The following is a 25,277-nucleotide window of genomic DNA, read 5'->3' on the forward strand; positions in this document are numbered from 1 at the left end:
TTATTACAAATGAGAAAAATGTTTATTAAGGAAACAATTTAACAGTTCTCCCTTACTAGAATTTTACAAACTAGAGCACAAGCTGAAGGAAATTACAGTTTAAATCATTAACACACTACATAGGATGCTTATTCTACAACTGGAAAGTTGCTGAGGTTTGTGACATGCCACTATAAATGTAAGTATTATTAAAAATTACAAATTGTTTGGTGATTATTTTGATAACTTCCTGAGCAGCAGCTCCTGCAAGGAAAAAGGAGAAAAGCAAATCTTTGAAAAAGGTAAATTTCAAGTTATATAAAAATATCCAACTCTGTAAAGAAAATCTTTCCTTTCCAAAAGCAAAGGTGTTTAAAAATAAGCCAAAACAGTCATAGCTTACTGAAGCACATCAAAATCAAGGACTGCAATTTTTTTATAACTATATTATTACAGGAACAAATTTTGTCCTATACATTCACACTTTGGGATATTATGCCACAATTTAAAAGAATGAAGTATTACGGTGGTTTTGAATGGCTGACGATATTTTAAGTAAAGTCAAAACAGTAGTATGGTTGATAGTGCTTTTTAAAAAAATACATATAGACAGAAAAGATTCTCGAAGATGATCCTTATGTTACATTTAAATTTTACCCTGTGCCTACTTTACTTTAATAAAATGGAATAAAGGTATATTTGTTCTTTTTTTTTTTAAGATTTTATTTATTTATTTATTTGAGAGAGAGAGAGCACATGAGAGGGGGGAGGGTCAGAGGGAGAAGCAGACTCCCTGCTGAGCAGGGAACCCGATGCTGTGGGACTCGATCCCGGGACTCCAGGATCACGACCTGAGCTGAAGGCAGTCACTTAACCAACTGAGCCACCCAGGCGCGCAAAGGTATATCTGTTCTAAATACATTTGTAATTTGGAAACCATCTGTATTAAATACCGCCAGGCTGCTATACTCAGTAACAGTCTTTTTTTTTTTTTAAAGATTTATTTATTTATTTGAGAGAGAGAGAATGAGAGACAGAGAGCATGAGAGGGAAGAAGGTCAGAGGGAGAAGCAGACTCCCCGCTTTAAAAAAAAAAAATTTTTTTAAAAGATTTTATTTATTTATTTGAGAGAGAATGAGAGAGAGAGCACACGAGAGGGGGGAGGGTCAGAGAGAGAAGCAGACTCCCTGCCGAGCAGGGAGCCCGATGCGGGACTCGATCCCGGGACTCCAGGATCATGACCGGAGCCGAAGGCAGTTGCCCAACCAACTGAGCCACCCAGGCGCCCTCAGTAACAGTCTTATACAGTAACAAGTTTTGAGTAACTAATCAAAGCAAATAGAAAAAAACAAAACTACAGAGAAAAAAAATTCTTCATCTATTATAATATGAAGCTTCATCTTTCACAAACATTCATTGATTCAATAAAATATGAGACTCTATTATGTACCAGAAACTCTTCTAGGCACTAGGGATAAAGAACAAAAGATACAAATCCTTGCCCTCTTAGATCTTACTTTTTAGCAGTAAGGGAGAGATAACTTACAAATAAGTAAAATTTATAGTAAGTCAAATGACTCTAAGTGCTAAGGAGAAAAAGCAAGAAAGGGGGATATATATGAGTGCAAGAGGAGTGACGCAGTTTTAAACTGGGGAGTCAGGAATGGCCTCATATAACATTTTAACAAAGGGAAGATAACATTTTAACAAAGACCTGAAAGAAGTGGAATATAACCGTGTTGTGCAGAATATAGAACACGTTACGGACTAAATGTCCTCAAAATTCATGTTAAATCCTTAATACCTAATGTGATAGTATTTGGAAATGAAGATGGTATGGGGGTCTTTGGGAGGTAAATAGGGTCATGGGGTAGGGCCCTCATGATGGGTTTAGTGCCCACATAAGACATCAGGGAGCTTGTGTCCCATCTGTCCTCCCTGAACAAAGACAAGGTTATATAATGGCACACAGCAAGATGGTAGCCACCTACAAGCCACAAACAGGCCTCACCAGAAACCAACTGCCCTGGCCCTGACCTTGGACTTCTAGCCTCCAGGGAGTTTTTATGAAAGAGATGCTAACTTTCATTTGGGCCTTGAAGAACAGGTAGATTTTAGACATGCAAGAAATAGGGAGATTTAAGGCAAATGGGCCCTGAGGGTTAAGGATTGTAGGAGCAGGAAATCATAGGGCATGTCTCCTGGAAAAGGAAATAACTTGAAAAAACCAAGGCCAGAAAGGCTGAGTGGAACCACAACACAGTGTGTTTTTAATGTCAAATCAAGGACTCTGGACTTGTTTTCTGAAGATCATTGTAGTGTGTATGTGTTACTGTCAGGGCAGAGGGTTAGTTAAGCGAGAGACATGATCAGAGCTATGCTTTAGGAAGATCAATGACACTTCACTTTAAGATGGACAGCAGTGGGAGATGAAAAGCAGAGAGATCAGTGAAATAATCTAATAACACAATATCCTGCCTCACTGACTCCCCTAGTTAAAACAGCTCAGAAAACAAAACTTCCTAACTGTATTGTGTTACCACAAATGCCAGTATTCTCATCTGTGGAACTCACCCCCTAAGAACGCAGCAATGGTATGTGGCTCAGCAGCTCCGTATCGGCAACTACAGAAAGAGATGGAGACATGAACTTAGATTAGCCTTTTGACAAGACAGGTATTATCTTTCCTATGCCCTAAAAAATACTCACAATTCATGGACATAGTCATCTTTCACCATTACAGATAATCCATTTTCCTGAAGGAAGCCAGTGAGACAAGACTTCAGCTTTCCTATATCTTCTTCAACTTGGTAGTTAGATACCCCTAAAAATACATATGTAGGTTAATTTTCATTAAAATGAATAATGAAATTCAAAACCAATGGCTATCTACTTTTCTAAATCCAGTTTTAGGTGTTCTAGTCAAAAGAGTAAGGAATGAAACTGAAGTAAGAACAAAAATAAGGGTAAGTACAAGACAAATATTTACAACTATCACAAAGCTGTAACAATCAAAGAAACCACCTGAAACCTATTAAAATTTCAAGTTTGAGGGCGCCTGGGTGGCTCAGTTGGTTAAGCGACTGCCTTCGGCTCAGATCATGATCCTGGAGTCCCGGGATCAAGTCCCACATCGGGCTCCCTGCTCGGCAGGGAGTCTGCTTCTCTCTCTGACCCTCCCCCCTCTCGTGTGCTCTCTCTCTCTCATTCTCTCTCTCTCAATAAATAAAATCTTTAAAAAAAATTTCAAGTTTGATAAGTCTGCTTTGTTTACTGTTCTATACCCAGTATCTAGAAAAATATCTGACACATAGTTAGTGCTCAATAATTTGACAGAAGAATTGAATGAATAAGAAAGTAATGTCCCATTGGTGCTCGGGGTGCCTTGGTAGCTCAGTCGTTAAGCGTCCAACTCTTGATTTTGGCTCAGGTCATGATCTCAGGTTAAGGTCTTGTTCTTGAGATCAAGCTCCACATCAGGCTCTGTGATGGGCATGGTGCCTGCTTAAGATTCTCTTTCCCTCTCCCTCTGCCCCTCCCGCCCTAAAAAAAAATTACGGTGCTTAAAAAAATTATGGTGTTTATTATCCATTTCCAGAAGACTAAATGACACTGAAGACATAAAGCTATAATAGGTAACATTTATTGAACATTAATAAATGCTGGACAGTGTTCTAAGTACCATATATATTAATTGATTTAATCCTCACAACAACTCTATGAAGTAGATACTATTATTATCCCCATTTATAGGTGAGAAAACTGAGGCACAGACAGATTAAGTTATTTGCCTGAGTTACTTAGCTCCTAAGTAGCAAAACTGGGATATGGGCCTGGGCAGTTCTTAATGATTATACTGTCTCCAACGGCAAAGCTATTATTATTACTACCGGAAGGAAAAATACAATTGCTGTAATATTCAAGAATTACTAAAACAAATCATATTTTTTAGCCCTTCTAGTTTAAAAACCATCACTACTCTTCCTCATAATAATACCAAGCCTTTACTGAATACTTACAAGGTGCCATGTAGTGTGTTAAGTGATTTTCATACATCACCTACGTAACCCTTACAATCCAAGAGTACATACTATTATCGCCATTCCATAAATGAGAAAACTGAGACTTGGAAATAGTGACCCACCCAAGATCAAGAGATAGTAAGTGACAGAGTTGAGATCTGAACCTAGGTTCAACTCCAAAGCCTGTGCTCTCTGTGGTAGCTAGTCTCCCAAGATGGCTCCCCAATGAATACTCCTTTGTGCCTTCACATAGTCCCCTCCCACTCTTAATCTAAGCTGGCTCTGTGAAGCCAATAGAACATGATGTAAGTGATGTTGTGTGACTTCTGAGGCTAACTCATAAAAAGCCTTGTATGTTCCACCTGGGTCTTTTGGAATGTTAACTTTGGGAGAGCCAGCCACCATGTAAGAAGTCTGCCCTAGGAATACAATGCTAAAAGGAAGCCCCAGTTAGCCATGGAGAGAGATGCCTGACCAGCCCTCAAGCAGTTCCTGCTGTTCCAACTAAAGTGCCAGTCACATGAGTGACAATGTCTTCTTGGATGTCTAGCTCAGTCAAGCCTTCAGATGACCCCAGCCCCAGGCGTCATGCAACTCTGAGAGTGATAACTGCCTAACTGAGCCCAGCCAATCCACAAATTACAAGATAATAATTTACTGTTTTAAACTAGTAAGGTTTGGGATGGTTTGTTATGCAATAAACCAAGAATACAGCTACTAAACAATACACATAAAGTAATATATATTTGGTTTTTATTCCTTTTCTTTCTGCTGGTAAGCTTGCTCATTAAGACTGTAACTCAGTGGGCATACTACAGCAGTTGGGGCAACAGGTTTTATGATACTCCTAGAATGTGCTGCTATGCAGTAATACTGCACAATTAAAATTATCGTCTTAATAAAAATATTCTGGGCAACTGAAGATCTTTGAGATTTACCAATTCTCCAATTAACTACATTTACAGACAACAAAAAATAGATTCTGAGCAAAGAAATCCCTACACCTTCAGAGTTTGGAATTCATGTCACTAGGCATACTTCTTATGGCTTACCTGTTCCACTAAATTAAACTCAGTGTGAGTCTTAGAAGTAAACTATGGAAACTGACAGAAAAGAAAAGTTTTATTCTAGGGGCACCTGGGTGGCTCAGTTGGTTAAGTGTCCAACTCTTGATTTCAGCTCAGGTCATGATCTCAGGGTTGTGAGATCGAGCCCCGAGCAGGGCTCTTTGCTGGGCGTGGAACCTGCTTAAGATTCTCTCTTTCTCTTTCCCTCTACCCCTCCCCCCCAACTCCTCAAAAAAAGAAAAAGTTTTATTCACAGGCATTCAACCAACATTCTCCTGTAATAGTTTAGAATCAAACATTATTTGCAAATACTTATACTTAAAAAACAAATGGTATTTCCTCACTGAGATGAAGTAGGTATAAACTGTTTACAATGTAAAATTCAAGCACCACTACTGTAAACACCCCAAGAACACCCAAGAAACTTTAAGATTTAATTCAATTTAAGTATTTATTCAAGACTTTATTGTATATGATAATGAGATTGCTAGTCTTACCTGGATATCGACCATGTTGTTTATGAAACCTATCAACAGCCCGTAACATTAAATATAATACTATCTCATTATCTGGATTGTCCATGCTGGAAACTGAAAGGGAAAAACAATTCAGTGTAATCTGGATAATTCATTACGTAAAAACAATGTAGAACTGAATTTACTATATACTCCAGTTTCAGGATACAAGGCAATTCCATCACAAAATTTAAATATTTTGTGACAATAAAATAGAAAATGATAAATAATAGTAAAATAAAGGGAGAGGGAGATATGTTAAGATGAAACCCGATGTTCTTAAGGACCATTAGCTAGTCACATAATCTCTAATAATGTAGTAACGTTCTGATTTTAGCTCTTCATATCACGTAACTTACTCAGTAACCTAAAGATGATTTCATTATATATTAAGTTTTTATTTCGCAGTTATGATTATTTGGAAGTATGACTACTTCTTGGTTTACAGAATAAAATTTACAAGTACAATATTTACATTATCCTATAAATTATCATCATATACTCACTACTATTAAACACAAAATATTTATTTATACCTCTAAAATTAATTAAAACTAGTAACCTAGCATCAAAGGATTATTATACTTACTTATTTCCTCCTTGTTAATTGTATCCAAGCCATATTCTTCAGCTAAGGATCGACATCTTACCACTCGAAGAAATGCAGAATTGGTGCCTGAATACAGGAAAGACATGGAAGTAAACAGCTGAGATGTGAATATTCCAAATCACAAGTCACTCTAAAACAGGAAATTCTGTATATACTCTTTACAGACATGGAAATGTGAAGAAATGCCTCTTTGGCTCTCATGGTTAGCAGAGAAGGCACTAGAACACAAATCATCTGAAATTCATATCCTTGGCAGTACAACTAGCTCAGCACTGAGTAAGTAGGTGATGGCACCTCTCTGAGCTTGCTTTCATTTGTAAAATGGGGATATTACCTTTGAAAGTTGTTCTGTGGATCAAATGTGCAAGTGTATCAAGTGCATACCTCCCACAATACCTGATAGGACTCAGTGAAGTCATTTTTATCATTATTATGGATAAGTAGTCCTAAAGGAGAGCATTATATATATTGTGCGCTTTATATATGTTAAAACTTTCTTAAAAAAACCCTTTGTATTATGGAAATTTTCAAACATAACCCAAAGTAGACAGAATTAACTTTCAAGTACCCAATATCCAGCTTCTAATCTGGTATCATAAAAGCTAGTAGAGCAAACACAAGTTCAAAAACAAGGTACAAGATTGGTAGTGAAACAAAACATTAAAAATAAGCTTCAACAAGCACTATGGAAGAGTCATTAAAGGAAGAACATGGATAAATACATTTTAAAGCTGGGGAACATACAAAATATAGACTTTTGCAGAAGCTTAGGGCAGTACCTACAGGGAAAAATTCTCAGACAGCATGTAAAACAAATTTTATTATTCTTAAACTGATTCTTTTTTTTTTTTAGATTTTATTTCTTTATTTGAGACAGAGCACAGGGGGAGAGGAAGAGAGCACAGAGGGAGAGGGAGAAGCAGACTCCCCGTTAAGCAGGGAGCCGGACGGACACAGGGCCTAATCCCAGGACCCCAGGATCACGACCTGGACCAAAGGCAGATGCTTAACCAACTGAGCCACTCAGACATCCCTCTTAAACTAATTCTTAAATAAAAGAAAATGTTTTGGGCCTCCTAAGGAGTTATCAAGATTCCAAGAGCCAACCCACTCTGAAACTGAATGGCAAAATTCTTAATTCCATCAGTCATTTAACACAGATCAAAGTGAGTATTTAAACCAATATTTTCAATGTACATGTAACTCAAGATTTCACATCCAAAGTCTTCAGATAAAACTTTCCCAAACTATTTAAAAGTAATAAGCTGAAAATAATTCTGTATTAATGACAATTTTCAACTGAACTTCATGTCTTTTCAGCACTGCCATAGACAGATATGCTCTATTACTGACCATCTTAAAACACCCTCTCCTTTTATTATGAGGGAAAAAAACACCAACTCTTAGTAATTCTTATCTATACCACTGAGGCCATGGAAAATTTTTTTAATTTTAGCCATTTAAAATTCCTGAAAACATTTTGATCAAGCAAAAGTAAGGAAATTGATTCAAGGGGACTTACAGAGTAATTTTAATTCTTTCTCTGAAATGGACTCTGGTGCCTGTAAAGAGAGAAATGCAGGTTTTGCTCCAGTATAAAAGAGGAGATGAACACAGACTGCAGCACAAAGCCAGTCACTGGGAGATGGAGAGGCTTTCCCCAAGCGCTGGAAGAGCACTGTAAAAACACCTTGTTTCCTTAGTGAAGGCCCTTCTCATTAGCCAGGTAAGTAAGAGATCCCTCTAAAGAAGCCCAGAACCAGGCCACACCCTCTATCTCTAAACCACCTTTTTGGCCTCTGGAGTTATACAATCAGGCCAAATGGAGCCCTACTGTCCATGAAAGGCACAGTACGCTCAGATCAGCAGCTTACCTGGCCGATAGACTGCAACAATTTGGCAACATGATTACCCACAGCAGCAGCATCTTTCTTTGCTTTTTCACGGTAACTGGAAAAGAATAACAAACAGCTGTTTTTAACAATTTTTAAAGTTAGCAAAATTTAAAAATCACCATGAAGCAAATTTCTTTCCTTTTCATGAAAAAATACTGGTCTGGTAACACACAAATGTAAAAATGCCATGGAAATGCTAGCAGCAGCCGCAGCTGTTAGTGGCTGGGAATCTCCCCAGTGTTGGTGATGGACTCTTAGAATCTACTAATGCCTGAGCTCCGTCTATAATTAACAGCAATTTAAAAACTACCCTCCTAGAGGGATCCACGATCCATGCTTCTGGGAGGACCTGACTACGTAGGTTACTGAAGAACATGATTTATCTCCTTGAAGTTAAATCCAAGGAAAGTTAAATACTTCAAAACTGTCTACAGGGACGCATGGGTGGCTGAGATGGTTAAGCATCTGACTTCGGCTCAGGTCATGATCCCAGGGTCCTGGGATCAAGCCCCATGTCTTAAAACACCTTCTCCACAGGCTCCCCGCTCAGTGGGGAGCATACTTCTCCCTCTCCCTCTGCTGTTCCCATTGCTTGTGCTCACGCTCTATTTCCAATAAATAAATAAAATCTTTTTTTTTTCCAAAGATTTTATTTATTTGACAGAGAGAGACACAGCGAGAGAGGGACACAAGCAGGGGGAGTGGGAGAGGGAGAAGCAGGCCTCCCGCAGAGCAGGGAGCCCGATGCAGGGCTCAATCCCAGGACCCTGGGACCATGATCTGAGCCGAAGGCAGATGCTTAACGACTGAGCCACCCAGGCGTCCCATAAATAAAATCTTTAAAAAGAAAAAAACTGTCTACAAATTCATGTAAAACCTATAAGGTCTATTTACACTTTCATTCTCTGAAGATGACCAGCGTTAAGCCGACTACCTTGATTGTGAGGTCAGACTTCCATCTATCCTCAGCTGACTTTCCCCAAGTTTTAAATAGTTGAACTTTTAGGCTAGGACAACAAAGGTGTGTTAGACAGTGGCTGAGGTGAAAAATGCAATGTCTAGGGAACAGAGATCTTCTGTGTGACATCATTTGGTCCTTGAGGAACCCAAGCCAGTGGCCCTGGACTCATCAGCACCAGGCCTAAACTACATAAAGGTAATATCCACTGAGATCCATACTTATGACAGTCTATCTGGGTTCAGGCTAGTGACACCTAGAGAGCTGGTGTCCATCTACAGTCACAAACTCTTTAAATTATGAAACATTATGATAAAAAATTCATCAAACTAAAGACTTCGAAGTTTTAAGTTCCAGATAAAAGTTCCTATAGGGCCACAGTTAAGAGTATAGAGCTGGGGGGCATCTGACTCTTCTTGGTTTCAGCTCAGATCATGATCTCAGGGTCGTGGGATCAAGCCCTGCATTGAGCCCTACCTCAGCCTCTGTGCTCAGCAGGGAGTCTGTTTCAGGTTCTCTCTCTTCCTCACCCTCTGCCCCTACCCTCCGTGCTCGCTCGCTCTCTCTCCCTAAAAATAATAAATCTTAAAAAAAAAAAAAAAAAAGAGTATAGAGCTGGGTTTCATGGGTTCGAATTCTGACTCTGCTATTTCCCAGCTATCTGACTCTGAATAAATTACCTTTTCTATGTTTCAGTTTCCTCATCTGTAAAACTGGGACAATAATAGTATCTCTCTCATGGGGCTGTTGTAAACAATAAATTAATTAATACATAGAGCAGTTCATAGCACAGAGTTAAATGCTCAAATATTAGCTTTTTATCATGAAAGATGAAAGAAAAAATCTGCCCCCTAGTCAGTAGATGGGAACTCTCTGTACTTTCTGCTCAATTTAGCTATAAACCTAAAACTAGTCTAAAAAATAAAATCTATTTTAAAAAGTCTGCTCCTAAGTTTTTTTAGCTTATTTTTAAAAACTGTTTAACAGATTTGCATTTGATTTCTGATAGAGTGGTAAAATATGTTCATCTGTACTATAAACAGGTTAATTTTTCGTTAAAATAGTTTGAAAACAGTGACTTACACATTTTGCAGCTTTATATATTTGCTTGAATCTGCGATCATATCAGGAATTGTGCCTCGAACAGGTAAATTTCCCTGACCCTCTTTGGCCACAAATTCCTTTAAGGCACGAGCTAAAATCCAAAATGATGGAGTCTAAGACAGTAAGAAAAAAAATTAGTATTAAATGGCATCTGAATTTGACCCAAAGGTTAAGATGGCACTATTTACTTTTGGTTGTTACCTGTTTGGTGATATTTATGCAGTGATCATCATTAAATATATCTTCAATACTGCTTGGGATCTAACAAAGGAACACAAAACATTTACTTATACTAAGAATGTGCCCATCTGTATTTCCACTCTTTCCCCAAATTCTTTTAATTCCTACACTGTAATCAAATACAAACTTCTGATGTGCTTAGACTTTTTTGGTAAAGATTTTATTTATTTGAGGGAGAGAGAGAGTGGGAGCACTTGTGCACACAAGTGGTGAGGGGGAAAAGAGAGAGAGGGAGAAACAGACTCCCTGTTGAGCAGGGAGCCCCACTCGGGGCTCAATCCCATGACTCTGGGGTCATGACCTGAGCCGAAGGTAGATGCTTAATTGACTGACCCACCCGGCCGCCACTGCGCTTATTAGACTTTTATTGAGAATCAGTACCAGATAGAGATTTGATGAGGAAAGAGAGAACGGAAGGAAGTCCCCTCCTGCCCACTGGTGGCAGCATTAAAGGATGACCAGTTCTCTTCCATCATACATGGATTAAAAAGGGAGCTACAGTAAATCTTTTGATATAGTTACATCTGAAGATATAACAAAGATTTCAGATATTACTAGCAAGCTAGATTTGTAGTCCATGTATTTCCAGCTTGTCAAAAATGTGAACTAACTAAATCAGGAACTACTGGAAGAGACAACAACTCTGGCAAAAATTAGATAGTTAAATTAAGTACTTTTAATGCTGGCAAAAATCATCATACATTAATAACAACTATTGAAATTATAGGCTTTGATTCTACAGCTGTGTGGAAAAAAGAAATTTCTTATTGGTAACTTCGTAACTGGTCTCTCTGTTTCTGCTCCCAGTCCCCTACAGTCTATTCTTCTCACCAAGAACCAAAATGATTTTTTAGAAATATAAATCACGTCACTCCACTCCCTGCTAAAAACGCTTGAATGGCCCCCTCCCGATCCTAGAATTCCTCATCCTCATCGTGTTCTACCCCTCTGTTCTGCTCAAATTTTGTTCATAGCACCTAGTGCATTTATCTGTCTGCTTGGTTCACCATACAGAACCTAACTATGAAAACCTTGAGTTTTTCTTAATAGGGGTAAATTTTACATTCAGTGAAATGAATCTTAAATGTACAGTTCGATGCATTTTGATTATTCTGCATGTCCTTTTAACCATCATCTCAATTACAACATAGAAAATTATCATCACCCCAGAAAACTGAGTGATAAAGCACACACTTTTAATTACTCAGCAATATTACCTCATTGTCTCCAAAAAGTTTGTAATGACAGCTTAAGTGCTTTCCTAATGTGAAAGACAGAATTTTTTGCCATTTTAAATTATAAGAAAATTCTTAACTTAAAATACCAGTTGTGTTATTCCAAATTTCCCAAAAAACCTCACTGGTAAGACCTTAACAACAAAACAAAGGGCATCTAAACGGAGTTATCCTCCAAATAATGTTTTACAATGTCATTAAGAACGTCTTCCATAATATCCAAACAACTACTGTCAAAAGCAAACACAGGGTAAGATTTAACTTTCAGGCAACACTATTTTGGGCCAGCAAAATATCACCTTCATTATATATTTCCTATACCCAAACTGTTACTATTCACAAATCATGTACTTCAAATAATGTATATAAATCATTATATCACTAGTATATGCTGAAGCACCGATAACTACTTTAACAAGGACAATACAGTCTTATTAAAACAAGATTCAGTCCATATTATAGATATTAATTTCTAACAACTTTACAGTTTAGGAAATACTAACTTAAATCTAAAATAAGGGCACCTGGTGGCTCAATTAAGCACTTGACTTGTGATTTCAGCTTAGGTCATGATCTCAGGGTGGTGGGATGGAGCCCAGCATCAGGCTCTGCACTCAGTTGGGAGTCTGCTTGGGATTCTCTCCCTCTCCCTCTGCCCCTGCCAAATCATGCACACATGCACACATGTTCTCTCTCTTACTCTTTCTCTAAAATAAATAAATGTTTAAAAAAAAAAAAAATATATATATATATAATCAACTATTTCACATGAGGACTTCAGAAAACACCTTTCTTGTATGAATTCCTCAGCAACACTTTTAATACCTGAGTTGTATTTAGTGCTGTGTTCACATTTTTAATAGCTTCTTCAAAATTCTCTTCATCTTCCGGAGCCCCGTTTTCATTCTTTAGAACTCCTAGTAAAATAGAAATTGGTTAGCAAAAAATAGCCCTTTTCTTCTCACCCCTTTGCTCTCCCTAACATTATGGAAATAACCTCATCAGATCTTAAAAGGGAGGATTGGATACCGAAACTTAAGAAGAAACAGGCGTACCATTAGGCATTTTTTTATTAATATTAGCAGCTACCCTTTGTTAAGCTTTTACTTTGTATCAGACACTACTAAGTGTACTTCACATTTTATTGTATGAATGAATCCTCACAACAACCCACAAGGTAGTTATCAGCAGCCCCCAGTTCCTCATTCACAGATGAGGAAACTATCATTAGTTATTTAAAAAACTATATGAGTGGCTCCTAAAACTCCCCTGAGAAAAAATAAAACACAAGCTCATGATGGCATTGTCTGACAAAGCAGCTGACAGAAATCCAATAAACAGCTTCAAGCAATTTGCTTTTCAAACTTTATACAACATTCAATTGTATCCCATCATATTACCTTGTCTAATCAAATCTCTGAAGTCTTCTTTTTCTTTATACGTTTTAGGTATTCGTCCATTTGTCTAAATTGGTTAGAAATTTTTAAATTCTATTATAAAAAATCAAAACATGGAAATTGAGAGTCCCAAGTTTCCCCCATTCTCCCATCCACATGTGATTTCATCAGCAAATACCTCAGTGAAATCAGAGGCTGACTTGAAAGAAAACAAAAACTGTGTGCCATTTCTCTACATTCATTCCCCACTGCCAGTTTCAGAATGACATTTACTAATATTTAATTTTGTTAATAAAAATATCAGTATCAAAAGAGGAACTGCCAGATTTAAACAAAAAAGCACCCACCTCCTCTATAACCACATAAAGAAAAGAATTAATCTCCCACTTTCCTCCAATGAAATCCTTTATAATAAATTGAAAATACAGTCATATATGGAATTTGTGTTTTTAAAAAAGGACGTACTTCACTATACCACTGTGCTAAATATTTAGCTACAATCACAATCCATGGAGTATGGCTATGGTCCTAAAAATCAAAGAAAAATCAAAGAAAATGTCAGTATTAGTTAACATTAATTAGTTTACATTTATTCTTTATCACATCATCTCATTTTCAACAAATCCAACAGTAATTATGATCATCTCCCACTATATGTAGTATAATGAATGGAGGGAAATGAACTGGGTTAATGAAAATGGCTTTACAAACTTTTTTTAGAAGCAATATCCAATTTAGTCCTAATATGGCAGGTTTGTACTAAGATTGTCCCCATTTTACCAACAAGAAAAGAGTCTCAGAGATTGCCACCTGAAGAGAAAGCTCAAATCTCTTGATTTCAGATACCAATCCTAGGCTGAGAAAACTCTGTTTTCTGGTCAAATACCTGCATTTTAATTAATACATGGGTAGGAAAAAAACCACATACTTCCTAAGTTACACAGTCTATTATAAATATCATTATTTCTATAATGAAATATGGAGTTGCTTTGGTAACTCTTCAAATACTAAAAGTAACTTTCAAGAGGAATTAATTTCAACACCCACCCACCCCAAATTCACACTATTTTAAAAAGTACATCTAATTGTTTACAAAAGGGTCATGAAGAAGGCTGCTGGGATGTTACTGTCCAATTTCTTGACGTGGGTACTGATCACACAGTTATGTTCAGTTAATGAACTTCTCTTCAAAAAAAAAAAGCTTTCCAAATTTTGGTGGAAAACAAATTTATTTCAAACAAATTAAGTACAATGTTGTTACTATGTAATCTGGAGGACAAGAATATGGATGTTTATAATATTTTCTCACTATGGTGTAATTCAAAAACCTTAGGTTAAAAAAAAATCTTTTAATCTATCTGTAAATGGAAAGTCATACATACTACCAACCTTTTTTTCCATATGATCCAAATCATAAGATTGAAAATGTTCTCTCAGTTCAGGAAAGGGCTTATCCAGTCGTAGATCCTCTAATGCATTATCTGGATGAGATTCTATTACTGTGAAACAAATAATCCCAAAACATAGACTTCTTTAGTGATATTTCTGGAATACATTACATTATAGGGACTTAAGAAATCTATAATTTCTGAGAGAGTGGGACATCCGGCTTGCGAGCAGGCAGATTCGTTTTAGGCGTGACAAAAGAGCAACTTAAAAATGGGTGACGTTGAGAAGGGCAAGAAGATTATTGTTCAGAAGTGTGCCCAGTGCCATACCGTGGAAAAGGGAGGCAAGCACAAGATTGGCCCAAATCTCCATGGTTTATTTGGTCGAAAGACAGGTCAGGCCCCTGGATTTTCTTACACGGATAACAACAAGAACAAAGACATCGCCTGGGGAGAGGAGACACTGATGGGAGTATTTGGAGAATCCCAAGAAGTACATCCCTGGAACAAAAATGATCTTTGCTGGCATTAAGAAGACAGGAGAAAGAGAATTGACAGCTTATCTCAAAAAGGGCTACTAAGGAGTAATAGTGGGCCACTGCCTTATTTATTACAAAACAAAAATGTCTTGACTTTTTCTTATGTGTACCATATTTAAATTGATCTCATACACCAGAATTCGGATCACGAATGGCTGATAGAATATTTCTTTTGGACAGTCCTGATTTAAATAAGATGGGCTCGTGGTTAAATGAATAGGATCAGCTTTTTGAACTTTGATAGTAATTCTGGTTCAGCAAGTGCTGTCACTGTTTTCCCCTTCCAGAGATTGGATTACAATTGATTAGTAATGGTCAGCTTTTCACAGAGATGGTAAATGCCATCTCTAAACTTATAGAAGATTAGTTTTATATTTAGATTTATATAACTGGTTATACTAATACATTTAAATACTGAGGAAATCCCTTCACCATCTCATAGAACAGCAAGACTCAGCTGTGTTTCAAGTTGTGTTTGTTAGCCTGTTAAAGGCAAGGGCTGAAGATAAGCTGGCAGTGTCCACTTTACCTTTTTGGTCTTAACTATGCCAATTTAATTAAAATTCCCTGCATCTAAAATGTTGCCTTTTGCTTAATGAAAGACATTTTAGTGTGGTTTATGTACAATATTAAATAAAGACTATTTAACACTTCTCACATTTTATAGATGATCTATAAGGTCAGATGCTTTTAAAATTCTGTGTGACAAGATATAGCAGCAGATTTGGCTTGTGGATTCTTCGCTAAGTCAGACTAAGTTATAATTCAGGATTGTCTTCTAAACAGCTATTCAAAGACACAACTGTGGAATTACCATATAGGTATGACTGGTAATGGTGCTTTTGCCCCAACTAGTTAGAAAGGTTAAAAATGAGAAGATATATCATCAGCACAAGTTTGTAAATTATGTGATAAGGCTTAAGATAATTAAAAACAAAATCACAGATCATGAAAAAAAAAGAAATCTATATTTTCTAAATGGGCATAGGACCTAAAGGTTTTTTTCTGGTTTTTTTTTTTAAACCCAAGGAATTGATTTTATTTTTTAATTTTTTAAAGTAAGCTCCACACCCTATGTGGGGCTCGAACTCACAACCCCAAGATCAAGAGTCACTGCTCCACCAACTGAGCCCGCCAGGCACCCCTTTTCTGTTCATGATTGAGATAAATTTATATACATATACACATATATATATATACACATATATATTTACATTTTTCTAAATGCACAAATCGTAAGTGGACTATAGTTTTAATAAGAGTAAACTCAAAATTCCTCTAGAGCTGAATTTTCTTGCTATTATAATTTTAAAAGATCAAAATTGATAAAATATGTGTTCAGATAGTACTTAACAATCTACCTTTCCCCTCCTATGGTCTTTAATAGACATCATCACCATCTACCTAGACCTCTTCCCTAGAAATCTGATGGTTAAGTAGACATAACAGTATCTACCTTATAAGGATTTTGGAAAGATTACATGAAATAATCCACATTAAGGCAGGAACACAGCCAGCAACGTTAAGCCTCATTATTATTTACCCCCTCTTCCCTATCCTTGTAAATGCCTTAGGTCAGGGGCTCAGTCTCTCTCTCACCTAGTTACACCACTGGAAATTTCCTAACAGCAACCCCTGCCTCCAACCTTTGGCCCTTCAAACCCATTCATTCTCCACCCCACTTCAGGGTACACATTTGAAATAAAATTTTCTCCCTGTCACTCTCCCACTTACAACTCTTAAAGGGCCTACTACCACCTGCCGAGAGCTTATGCCCAGAAGCCACCTCCTAACTGCCCAGGCAGATACTACTCCCCCGTGATACTACCAACACCAGTGGCTATCACTACACTAGCAGAGTTCCCTGGCTCAGAGCCATGCAGGAATACTGAATGAAAACTAGATGATGATTTAAGCTTAAAAATTTCTAAGTAGGGGCACGCCTGGGTGGCACAGCCAGTTCAGCATCCGACACTTGGCTCTGGCTCAGGTCATGATCTCGGGGTCATGAGACTGAGTCTCGCGTCGGGCTCCCATTCAGTGTGGAGTCTGCTTGAGATTCTTTCTCTCGCTCTGCCCCTCCTGTGCGTGCTCTCTCTCTCTCTCTCAAATATATAAATAAATAAAATCTTTTTAAAAAAAAATTTGTAAGTAAAGGTCTAATATCATCCTTGAGCTGATGCAAGCTTACCTATGTATGACTTCAGTCTCCTAGAACACTGTTTCCTTGGAGCAGTAGTTAGGTAAATGCCTTGCTTATTGTGTAGAACTGTACCTGAACTGGGGGAGCCTAATGCCTCTATGAGAATGGAATGAAAGATCGGTAGAGAAAAGGTGGTACGACGTCTATGTGTCACTGTGACCCACATACCGTGGCTCTCACCTATAGCAGCCCTACACGCTCCACGTGGGTTAAGAGGCAAAAAAAGGTAGGGACTTGTTTTGCTGCTGGGCCTCCTAATAAGATGAAGAAGCTGTACTTGTTGTATCTCCTGCTTTGTACCCTTCTATAACATTAAGTAAAGGAAATTAGATTAATGACTATTGATTCTGATTGCCACTCTGAACCTGTAACCAGAGTTGTGCTGTTAAAATTTACTTTGTAATTTAATACTGACTTTCTATGGGGCACCTGGATGGCTCAGTCGGGTAAGTGTCTGCCTTCGGCTCAGGTCATGATCCCAGGGTCCTGGGATCGAGCCCTGCATCAGGATTCCTGCTTAGTGGAGAACCTGCTTCTCCCTCTCCCTCTGCTGCTCCCCCCTGCTTGTGCTCTCTGTCTCTCTCCGTGGAATAAATAAATTTAAAAAAAATAAAAAATAAAAATAAAAAACAAAATTGACTTTCTAAATTGTCAGGTTTCTAAAACTGTAGCTAAAGCAACCAATGGCAAGCCCCATAGGTGCAACAGACTTACCTGGATGTTCTTTTATAATGATCCTCATATAACCAACTAGTCCATATGTCCTACAGATCAAAAGAGGTATTTGTGAATTCCAGAGGACATCCGCCAAACGTAGTAATGTACTGTAAAGGAAAGCACAATAAATAAGAACATAAGCAACTGGATATAGGCCAAACATGAAAACACTCTAAAATAAAGCAACTTCCTTACTAAGTAATAAATGCAAAGATATATCTACTACATTTACACAAGCAGATCATGGATACACTGAACAGGATTCCACAAGATTGCAGCCTCACAGAAAGTGTATCTCTCAGACTAGAGGAACATGAAAGCCTCCCCTTTTCTATTAGGGAGAATGTTATTGAAAGACACTTCTTAAACATTTCCATAATAAGGAAGAAAATATTTATAAAACCCTTATCTACACCCCCAAGCACACTCTATAATTCTAACTAGTTTTTTTTTAACCAAAAAATAACCAATGTTTAATTAACTGCTCTAAATATAGTTAAGAAAAGTTTCACATCTCAATATTTTTCTCTTCCCCATCTTTTTGATGTTGGAGACTTATAAGCACTTCCATTAAAGGTTTCTGTGGAGTTCAAGAACTTTAAGAACTACAGGGGTACTGGGTAGCTCAGTCGATTAAGCATCTGACTCTTGATTTCGGCCCAGATCAGGATCTCAGTGTCCTGAGATGGAGACCACACCAGGCTCCATGCTCAGTGGGGAGTCTTCTTGAGATTCTCTCTCCCTCTCCCTCTGCACCTCCTCACCTGCTCTCTCTCAAATAAATAAGTCTTTAAAAAAAAAAAAAAAAGAGGGGCACCTGAATGGCTCAGTCAGTTAAGTGGCAGCCTTCAGCTCTGGCCACCATCTTGGGGTCCTGGGATTAAGTCCCGCATGAGGCTCCCTGCTCAGCAGCAAGTCGGCTTCTCCCTCTGCCCCTCCCCCTGACTCTAAACTCTCTGTCTCTATCTCTTTCTCTCTCTCAAATAAATAAATAAAATCCTTAGGGGTGTGTGGGTGGCTCAGTTGTTAAGCGTCTGCCTTCGGCTCAAGTCATGATCCCAGGGTCCTGGGATTGAGTCCCGCATCAGGCTCCCTGCTTGGAGGGAAGCCTGCTTCTCCCTCTCCCACTCCCCCTGCTTATGTTCCTGCTCTCGCTATCTCTGTCAAATAAATAAATAAACTCTTTAAAAAAATAAATAAAATAAAATCTTTAAAATAAATATATTAATTTAAAATTTTTTTTAAATGAAGAATTTTAAGAACTATAGTCTTTGCAGAGAAAACAAAACTATGCAAATCTAATAAGAGACTAAAATAAAAATGAATTAACATAAAAATTTACCTTTCAGGAAGCTGAGTTGCAACCACAATGGTAAACCTACAGAAAAACGAAGGATCGTTGTCTAGAAGGTTTTCTGGACTCTAAACAGGACACAGGAAAAAAATTAAACAATTTTATAATCATGTTAAACATGGCAGAAACAGTTAAGCTATTTTAGAACAAATGAGGTAACATGTTAGACTCCAGTGTTAAAGTAATTCAACTCTTAAATATACAAAGATTCAAAATTCTAAATGCTGGGGCACCTGGCTGGCTCAGTCAGTATAACAGGAGTTTCTTGATCTCAGGGTCACCAGTTCAAGCCCCACGTTGGGTGTAGAGATTACTAAAATAAACTCAAAATTCTAAATTTCTAGGGCTTTGAATTATTAAAAAATTACATTTCCACATATACATATGTATATATATAGATACACACACACACATATATACACCATATATACCTCTTCCACAAAACTCCCGGAGACATCGTTATTTAATTCTTGTAAGAATTCCATGGCAGCCTGAGCTCGGTTCTTTTAAAAAAAAAAGAGCATTTGACTTGAATTAGAAAAAATTTGGTTAAAATATAACCACTCAATTTACAGATCAAGCAAACATAAAACTTCCCAAATTTCATGCATAGATATGACAATTCTGCTTTTCACAGTATTTAAGCTGAGGCTCAACCACAATATTACTTTAAATACTACTTAAATGACTATATTATTTGTACCCAACTTTTCTGAGTAGGCAAATGACCAGAAAACCTTGGGTAGCAGGCAGAGATATTTTGGACCACGTTTAGACTCACTCTAACCTCCCACATTTATAATCCTGTATGAGAGAGGTCAAAGAAACAGTCATTTCCATTGAGAACACTGTATTAAGTTGACTATTATGGCTTTGTAAGAATTTTAATACGGAACATACAAAAATAAAAGATATGCTGGCTAACTCTTAAAAATCTTGTTAACCAGAATATTCCATCCTCCTTATGTTAATCTCAAGGTTTAGCTTTAATACAGGATACAGCATAAAAACACAGACAGTACGTTTAAGTTCTTAAACTACCAAGCATATAAAGATCTGCGAGATTTAAAAAAAATAAAGCTAATTTAACTTTTTTCTCAGAGAAATAAAAGCTCTTTGAACGTCAAAGCTTTTCAAGCAATCAAAATATAGTGTGGCATCATTAGATGCTCAAACACAACTATATTCTATAATAAACCGATGGTTTACCTTGCCGATGCTGCTTCTTTGAAAGAAAAAACTAGAACAGAATTAAAAAAAAAAATTAAGGGCTTCTTTGACTATAAAGGGAAGGTTATTTGTAACACCAGGTATATTTCATTCATAGTATAAATACTAGCTATATTTTAATAATAGATTTTAACAGCCTTCCTGGAGGAAGATAACAGAATGAAACTTGTAATCAAAGACCAGGCTAATAAATCAATGTTCCCAAAGTGTGTACCACAGAATACAAATTGCATAAGATGCTCTAGGAGCATAAAAGTTCCCTGGCTTTACAAGTTTGGGAAACACCATATGTTATATTTCCCTCTTGGAAATTCATGATAAATATATCACATGATATTAAGGTCTTATATTAGAGAAATGTTTAACTTCATTTGGCCCATTTATGGAATCTATTTGCCCATTTAGCAGCTATTAACATTCCGTAGAGCCAGTGTTCCACAGACCACACTTGAGAAGTGCTATATTGAACTGCTTGCTTTTGCAGGTTAACTAAAACAGCCTTATTCAGGTTTCCTCCCACATACCCTTGTCATGTCTCAAGGCCCATATTTGAGGCTGGGCACCATTTTGTAGCACAAAATCAGTGGCTCCATAAGAAAAAGAAACCTTATTCTTATCACACACTGCTCTAACCAACCAAGTAAGCAAAGATAATAGGACTTTTTCTTTATAGATACCAATAAAAGGGTGCTGTTGTAGATACACTACCCCCCAAAGAAAAGAGATCAAAGCTCAATATGAACTAAAGTCTGACTTTTCTTGAACGTACTCATTGTTGTCATATACTAACAAATACAATGAGAGCTTCCAGCCTCCAAGTCTCAAAAAGAACTTGAAATCCAAATCTGGCAATGCTTTGGAAGTCTATATTATGATCATCTTTAAAAAATAATATACACGCCATCTTTAAAACAGCATTTTTATAGAGACAGTGGAGTATACAGAGAGATATACCTGGACTAAGCTCAGAAGAAACACAAATAAAAGGTAATTTTTATTATTCTTGTAATCCAAAAACACAATTTTTTTTCAAAAATACAATTATTTTAAATTATGTACTAACCCCTAGGGATCAATGCAAGGACTTAGGAATTGTCTAGATTTCACAAATCAAGGAATAAGGACTACTCCTTTGCACTAATAACAACAATGAAGACAGTAATGATGGGTACCTTTTATTAATGGTCTATCTGCTGGACACATATAATGACTTACTTCATCCTCCCCATAATCCTAAACACAGGGATTATTTCCACCTGAGAGTCAAGTCACCTTGGTTGAGGAGGTGGAGCTGGGATTTAGGCCTTACTCTCCTGTGACAGTGCACTGCCTTCCCTAACATGCATGTGTTTGAAAAGAATAGAACATACTTATTTCCAGCATCTTCTCCGCTGACCTGATTTCCGTCAATAATTGTAAATGAACCAACACCTGGAAGACAAAACAGAGTCAGTCAAGGACACATAATTTCTAGTTCAAAACTGTACGGAGTAAATTTACTACCACAAAACTACATTACCTGGTAGTACCAAGTTTTTAAGAATTTCGGTTCCTGTGGCTGTTGCATTTATTAGGCAAACGTGAGCAGATTCTAAAGCCTCTTGCCCATGATCACCCCACAACCTACAAAACAAGACACAAATTCAACACTTCTAAAACTTCCACACAAATCCAACTTTCTTATTTGGACGGTGATCTTTGATCTTCAAAGTGTTCTTGCATAGAATGGCTGATGATAACCATAGTAAACATGTGAGACAGGAAGAGCAGCAGGTGTTACAGGGACTATATAGCTGAGTAACCTAAGACTCAGACAGGTTGATACTTTGCATGATTAGAAGGGGGGCAAATCAGTACTAAAAACTTGGGTCTTCCAGCTCCTTGTCCATTACTCTTTTCAAGCGAGATAACTTACGGAACAGATATATTAGATATATTCATTAACATTAAAGAACTGCCTTAGACTTAAAACCTATTTGATCCTCTATTTCATTTCTCCTTAAATTACACAGGGCCAGTATATTTACGATCTTGACATAGAATTTATCACTGTGACATCTCCAAGAGTGAGAAAAGCTTTACCAAGAAAACTGAATTATTGTCATCTGGAAAGCCTCATGTTGACTTCTATAGGAGTGCTTTAAAATATAAAACCCAATGCTCATTTTAATAGCATGATTAATAAATGCATACATTATCAAACACAAAGATATAATAAGGATTAGAAATATACGTTAGAACCTGATTCACACTGGCATATCATTAACAGGGCAAGGTGCATGATCACACATGCATCACAGCATCTGGCCCAGTCTGGTTACCTTCACCCAGAAAGCCTTTTATCCTTCCTTGTCAGTATTGGAAGTATGAAAATCATTAGAAAAATGCCACAGTCTGTAGGACTGACAGGCTTTAATGTGCTTTCCCTGTCACCTGATCTAAAACAGATGCCCTGTTATTGTGTAGCCAGTACGTCCTCCAGAGCATATCACAACTATAACTACTTCATTTGGTTTTTTATTTGAGGAACATCCATCTCTCCATTCCACTCTAAACTCCATGAGGGCCCAGAAAACTCCCTATGTGCACCGCTGGAGCCGCAAATGCCTGGCACACTGCCTTGCCCAGAGTAAGTGATCACTGAACAGCTGTCAAATGAATGGAGGAATAGCCTAGAAGAACCAGACAGACGGGAAACATCTGTTTGTTTTTTTTTTTTCTATGAAAGTAGGGCACACAGAAGACACTGACAGATCTGGTTGATGGATGCTTGGGTACTCAGATAGCGAGCCTAAGAGAATACTGGTGCATCTCTAGGTAAGGCGTTTCAAGAAAGAGGCCAGACAAGAAATCAATCCTCTTTGCTCCCATGCTGGCCTAACTATGGAGAGCATGGCCTGGTTGACTCCTGCCCAGCTGTACAACTTTGCTTCTAGCAGCCTCCCTCTGACACTCCAAAACCGATAACCAATTCTCACTATGCAAAGTAAAATTTGGTCCTTAACTGGATAGGACTCAGCAAAAATTCTCTTTTGTCACAGTTACTTAGTAACCTAAAATATCTTCTCAGCTCTTTCTTGTATGGTTATATCTGAATTCAAAACACAAGCAATGCTAAGAATTTACAAAAGAACACAAGTTGGTTACAAGGGCTCTGTCACCTTGCTTCCTTTCCCAGAAGCTTGGGAGGAGAGTGATGTGACTGAGAACAAGCTCTGAAAAAGCCAGAAGGGCCTATGTTTACATCCTGGCTCAAATACATGGGAGACTCTGGACAAGTTATCTAAGTTTCTCCAAGACTCCATTTCCCCATCTATAAAGCCAAGAGAATGTCTGCCTTCAGTGCTGCTCTCAGAATTAAGTGCCTAAAGCCCCTAATACAGAACTAAGCTGTGGGTGCATACGGGAGTTCCAGGGGACATATAGGGACATACTGTAACTTCTCCCGGCTTGGTGGGGGCGGGGGGGTTCCAAAAAGGATAAGGGCCAAGCATTTGTGTTACTTCCACTGCCTTAGCACAAAGATGATGCTTAATAAATAAGGAATGGGGTGTGTAAGGAGAAAAGGCAAGGTAGAGGAATTAGCCAAGGACCTGACTGATGGCTTAGACCTGCAGTGTCCACTAAGGTAGCCATTAACCACATCTGGCTACTGAGCACTAAAAATGAGGCTAGCTAGTCGGAACTGGGATATGCCTACAAGTGTAAAAACGCCAGATTTCGAAGACGGTATGAAAAAAGAGATTAAAAAAATCCCTAATAAATGTTTATATTGATTAAGTGTTAAAATGGTAATCTTTTGGATATACCGGGTTAAAGAAACTATTAAAATTAATTTCACCTGTTTCTTCTTTTTAATGTGGCTACTAGAAAATGTGTAATTACATATGCGGCTCACAGGACAGGCATTATATTCCTACTGGACAGCGCTGGCTCAGGACAATCCCTAACACTCCGCGCTGCTCTGGGCGGCCGGGAGGGGGTAAACCCGATCCCCCAATTCTGCTAAATGAGGGGTAAACGCGCAGTGGGGTGGCGCCGGCTGCCGCCCTGGTCACCCGCCCGACGCTGGGGCCGCGAACCTCGAACTGCACACCGCGTGGCGGGCGGGCGCACCCCTCGGAGGAGAGTTCCGACCCTCAAGGGTCACCCGGGGGCCCCAGGCCGGGGAGCCCCGAGAACCGGCTCCCCAAGCCCAAGACTGCCCGGCCCGGCCCAGCGGGAGGCCTGGAAGAGGCCCGACCGCGCCGCCCGCTCGCTTAGGCCCGGCCGGGACGCGAAGGAGCCCGCCGGCCGGCCCGCCCGACTCGGTGAGCCCTGGCTCACCTCAGCTGCCGGTCGTACTTCTGTTCCTTGAGCAGCTTCCCCGGTTGCGCCATGGCCGCACCCGCCGCGCGAACAGCCGAGCCCCGGCCAACCCCGGCCACCACCTCCACGAGCACGCAGGCGCACTGAGCGCCCCTTCGCCGCCGCTGCCTCCCGCGCGCCGCCCGCAGGGGGCGCCACCGCCTCACTGCGCACGCGTCGCCAGTCCGCCTGGGTGTACGCGACCACAGCCCACAGCCGGAACCCGGACAGAGGCGGGTCTTTAGCCTATGCTGCATCCCTGCTAGTCCGCCAGTCCGTGACTTTGTACTTGAGGTAATCGTGGGGCACTCAGGCTCTGGAATCCGGCAGATCTGGTTTTTAACCACTTACTATTTATGAAAACTACTCTTTACCTCTCAAATCCTCTGTTTGTTCATCTGTGCAGTGGGGATAAATGGGCCTCCAGCACCGGCTCCTATTAGCCTTAAATGAGATCTTGAATACACACAGAGCCA

At 38.7% G+C, this 25,277-nt stretch overlaps 1 protein-coding gene and 1 pseudogene across 1 annotated transcript; one reads left to right on the forward strand and one right to left on the reverse strand.

Moving 5' to 3' along the window:
- Positions 1-24,889, reverse strand: NAE1 (NEDD8 activating enzyme E1 subunit 1). The gene is made up of 20 exons (XM_028096325.2): positions 24,781-24,889; positions 21,974-22,077; positions 21,825-21,885; positions 20,434-20,464; positions 19,656-19,727; positions 19,213-19,292; positions 17,868-17,977; positions 14,413-14,522; positions 13,489-13,551; positions 13,027-13,090; positions 12,452-12,543; positions 10,353-10,412; positions 10,131-10,264; positions 8,069-8,144; positions 7,717-7,756; positions 6,174-6,260; positions 5,567-5,659; positions 2,690-2,804; positions 2,555-2,604; positions 1-243 (listed from the first exon to the last, which is right to left on the reverse strand). Exons 1-20 carry the CDS (start codon positions 24,831-24,833, stop codon positions 134-136), a joined length of 1,605 nt encoding a protein of 534 aa, XP_027952126.1. The 5' UTR covers positions 24,834-24,889; the 3' UTR covers positions 1-133.
- On the forward strand, positions 14,683-14,992 carry LOC114203752 (cytochrome c pseudogene; annotated as a pseudogene).
- Positions 24,890-25,277: the final 388 nt, after the last annotated feature.

This window comes from Eumetopias jubatus, unplaced genomic scaffold, assembly GCF_037043125.1.
Source record: "Eumetopias jubatus isolate StellerSeaLion01/CBP00866 unplaced genomic scaffold, mEumJub1_p1.0 scaffold_10, whole genome shotgun sequence".
Lineage (NCBI taxonomy): Eukaryota > Metazoa > Chordata > Mammalia > Carnivora > Otariidae > Eumetopias > Eumetopias jubatus.

Coding starts and splice junctions, on each gene's coding strand:
- NAE1 (XM_028096325.2), bottom strand. CDS start 24,833: ATGGCGCAACCGGGGAAGCTGCTCAAGGAACAGAAGTACGACCGGCAG. Junction 22,078..24,780: donor AAGTACGACCGGCAGCTGAG/GTGAGCCAGGGC, acceptor CTTGTTTTGTAG/GTTGTGGGGTGATCATGGGC. Junction 13,091..13,488: donor TAGCACAGTGGTATAGTGAA/GTACGTCCTTTT, acceptor TAACCAATTTAG/ACAAATGGACGAATACCTAA.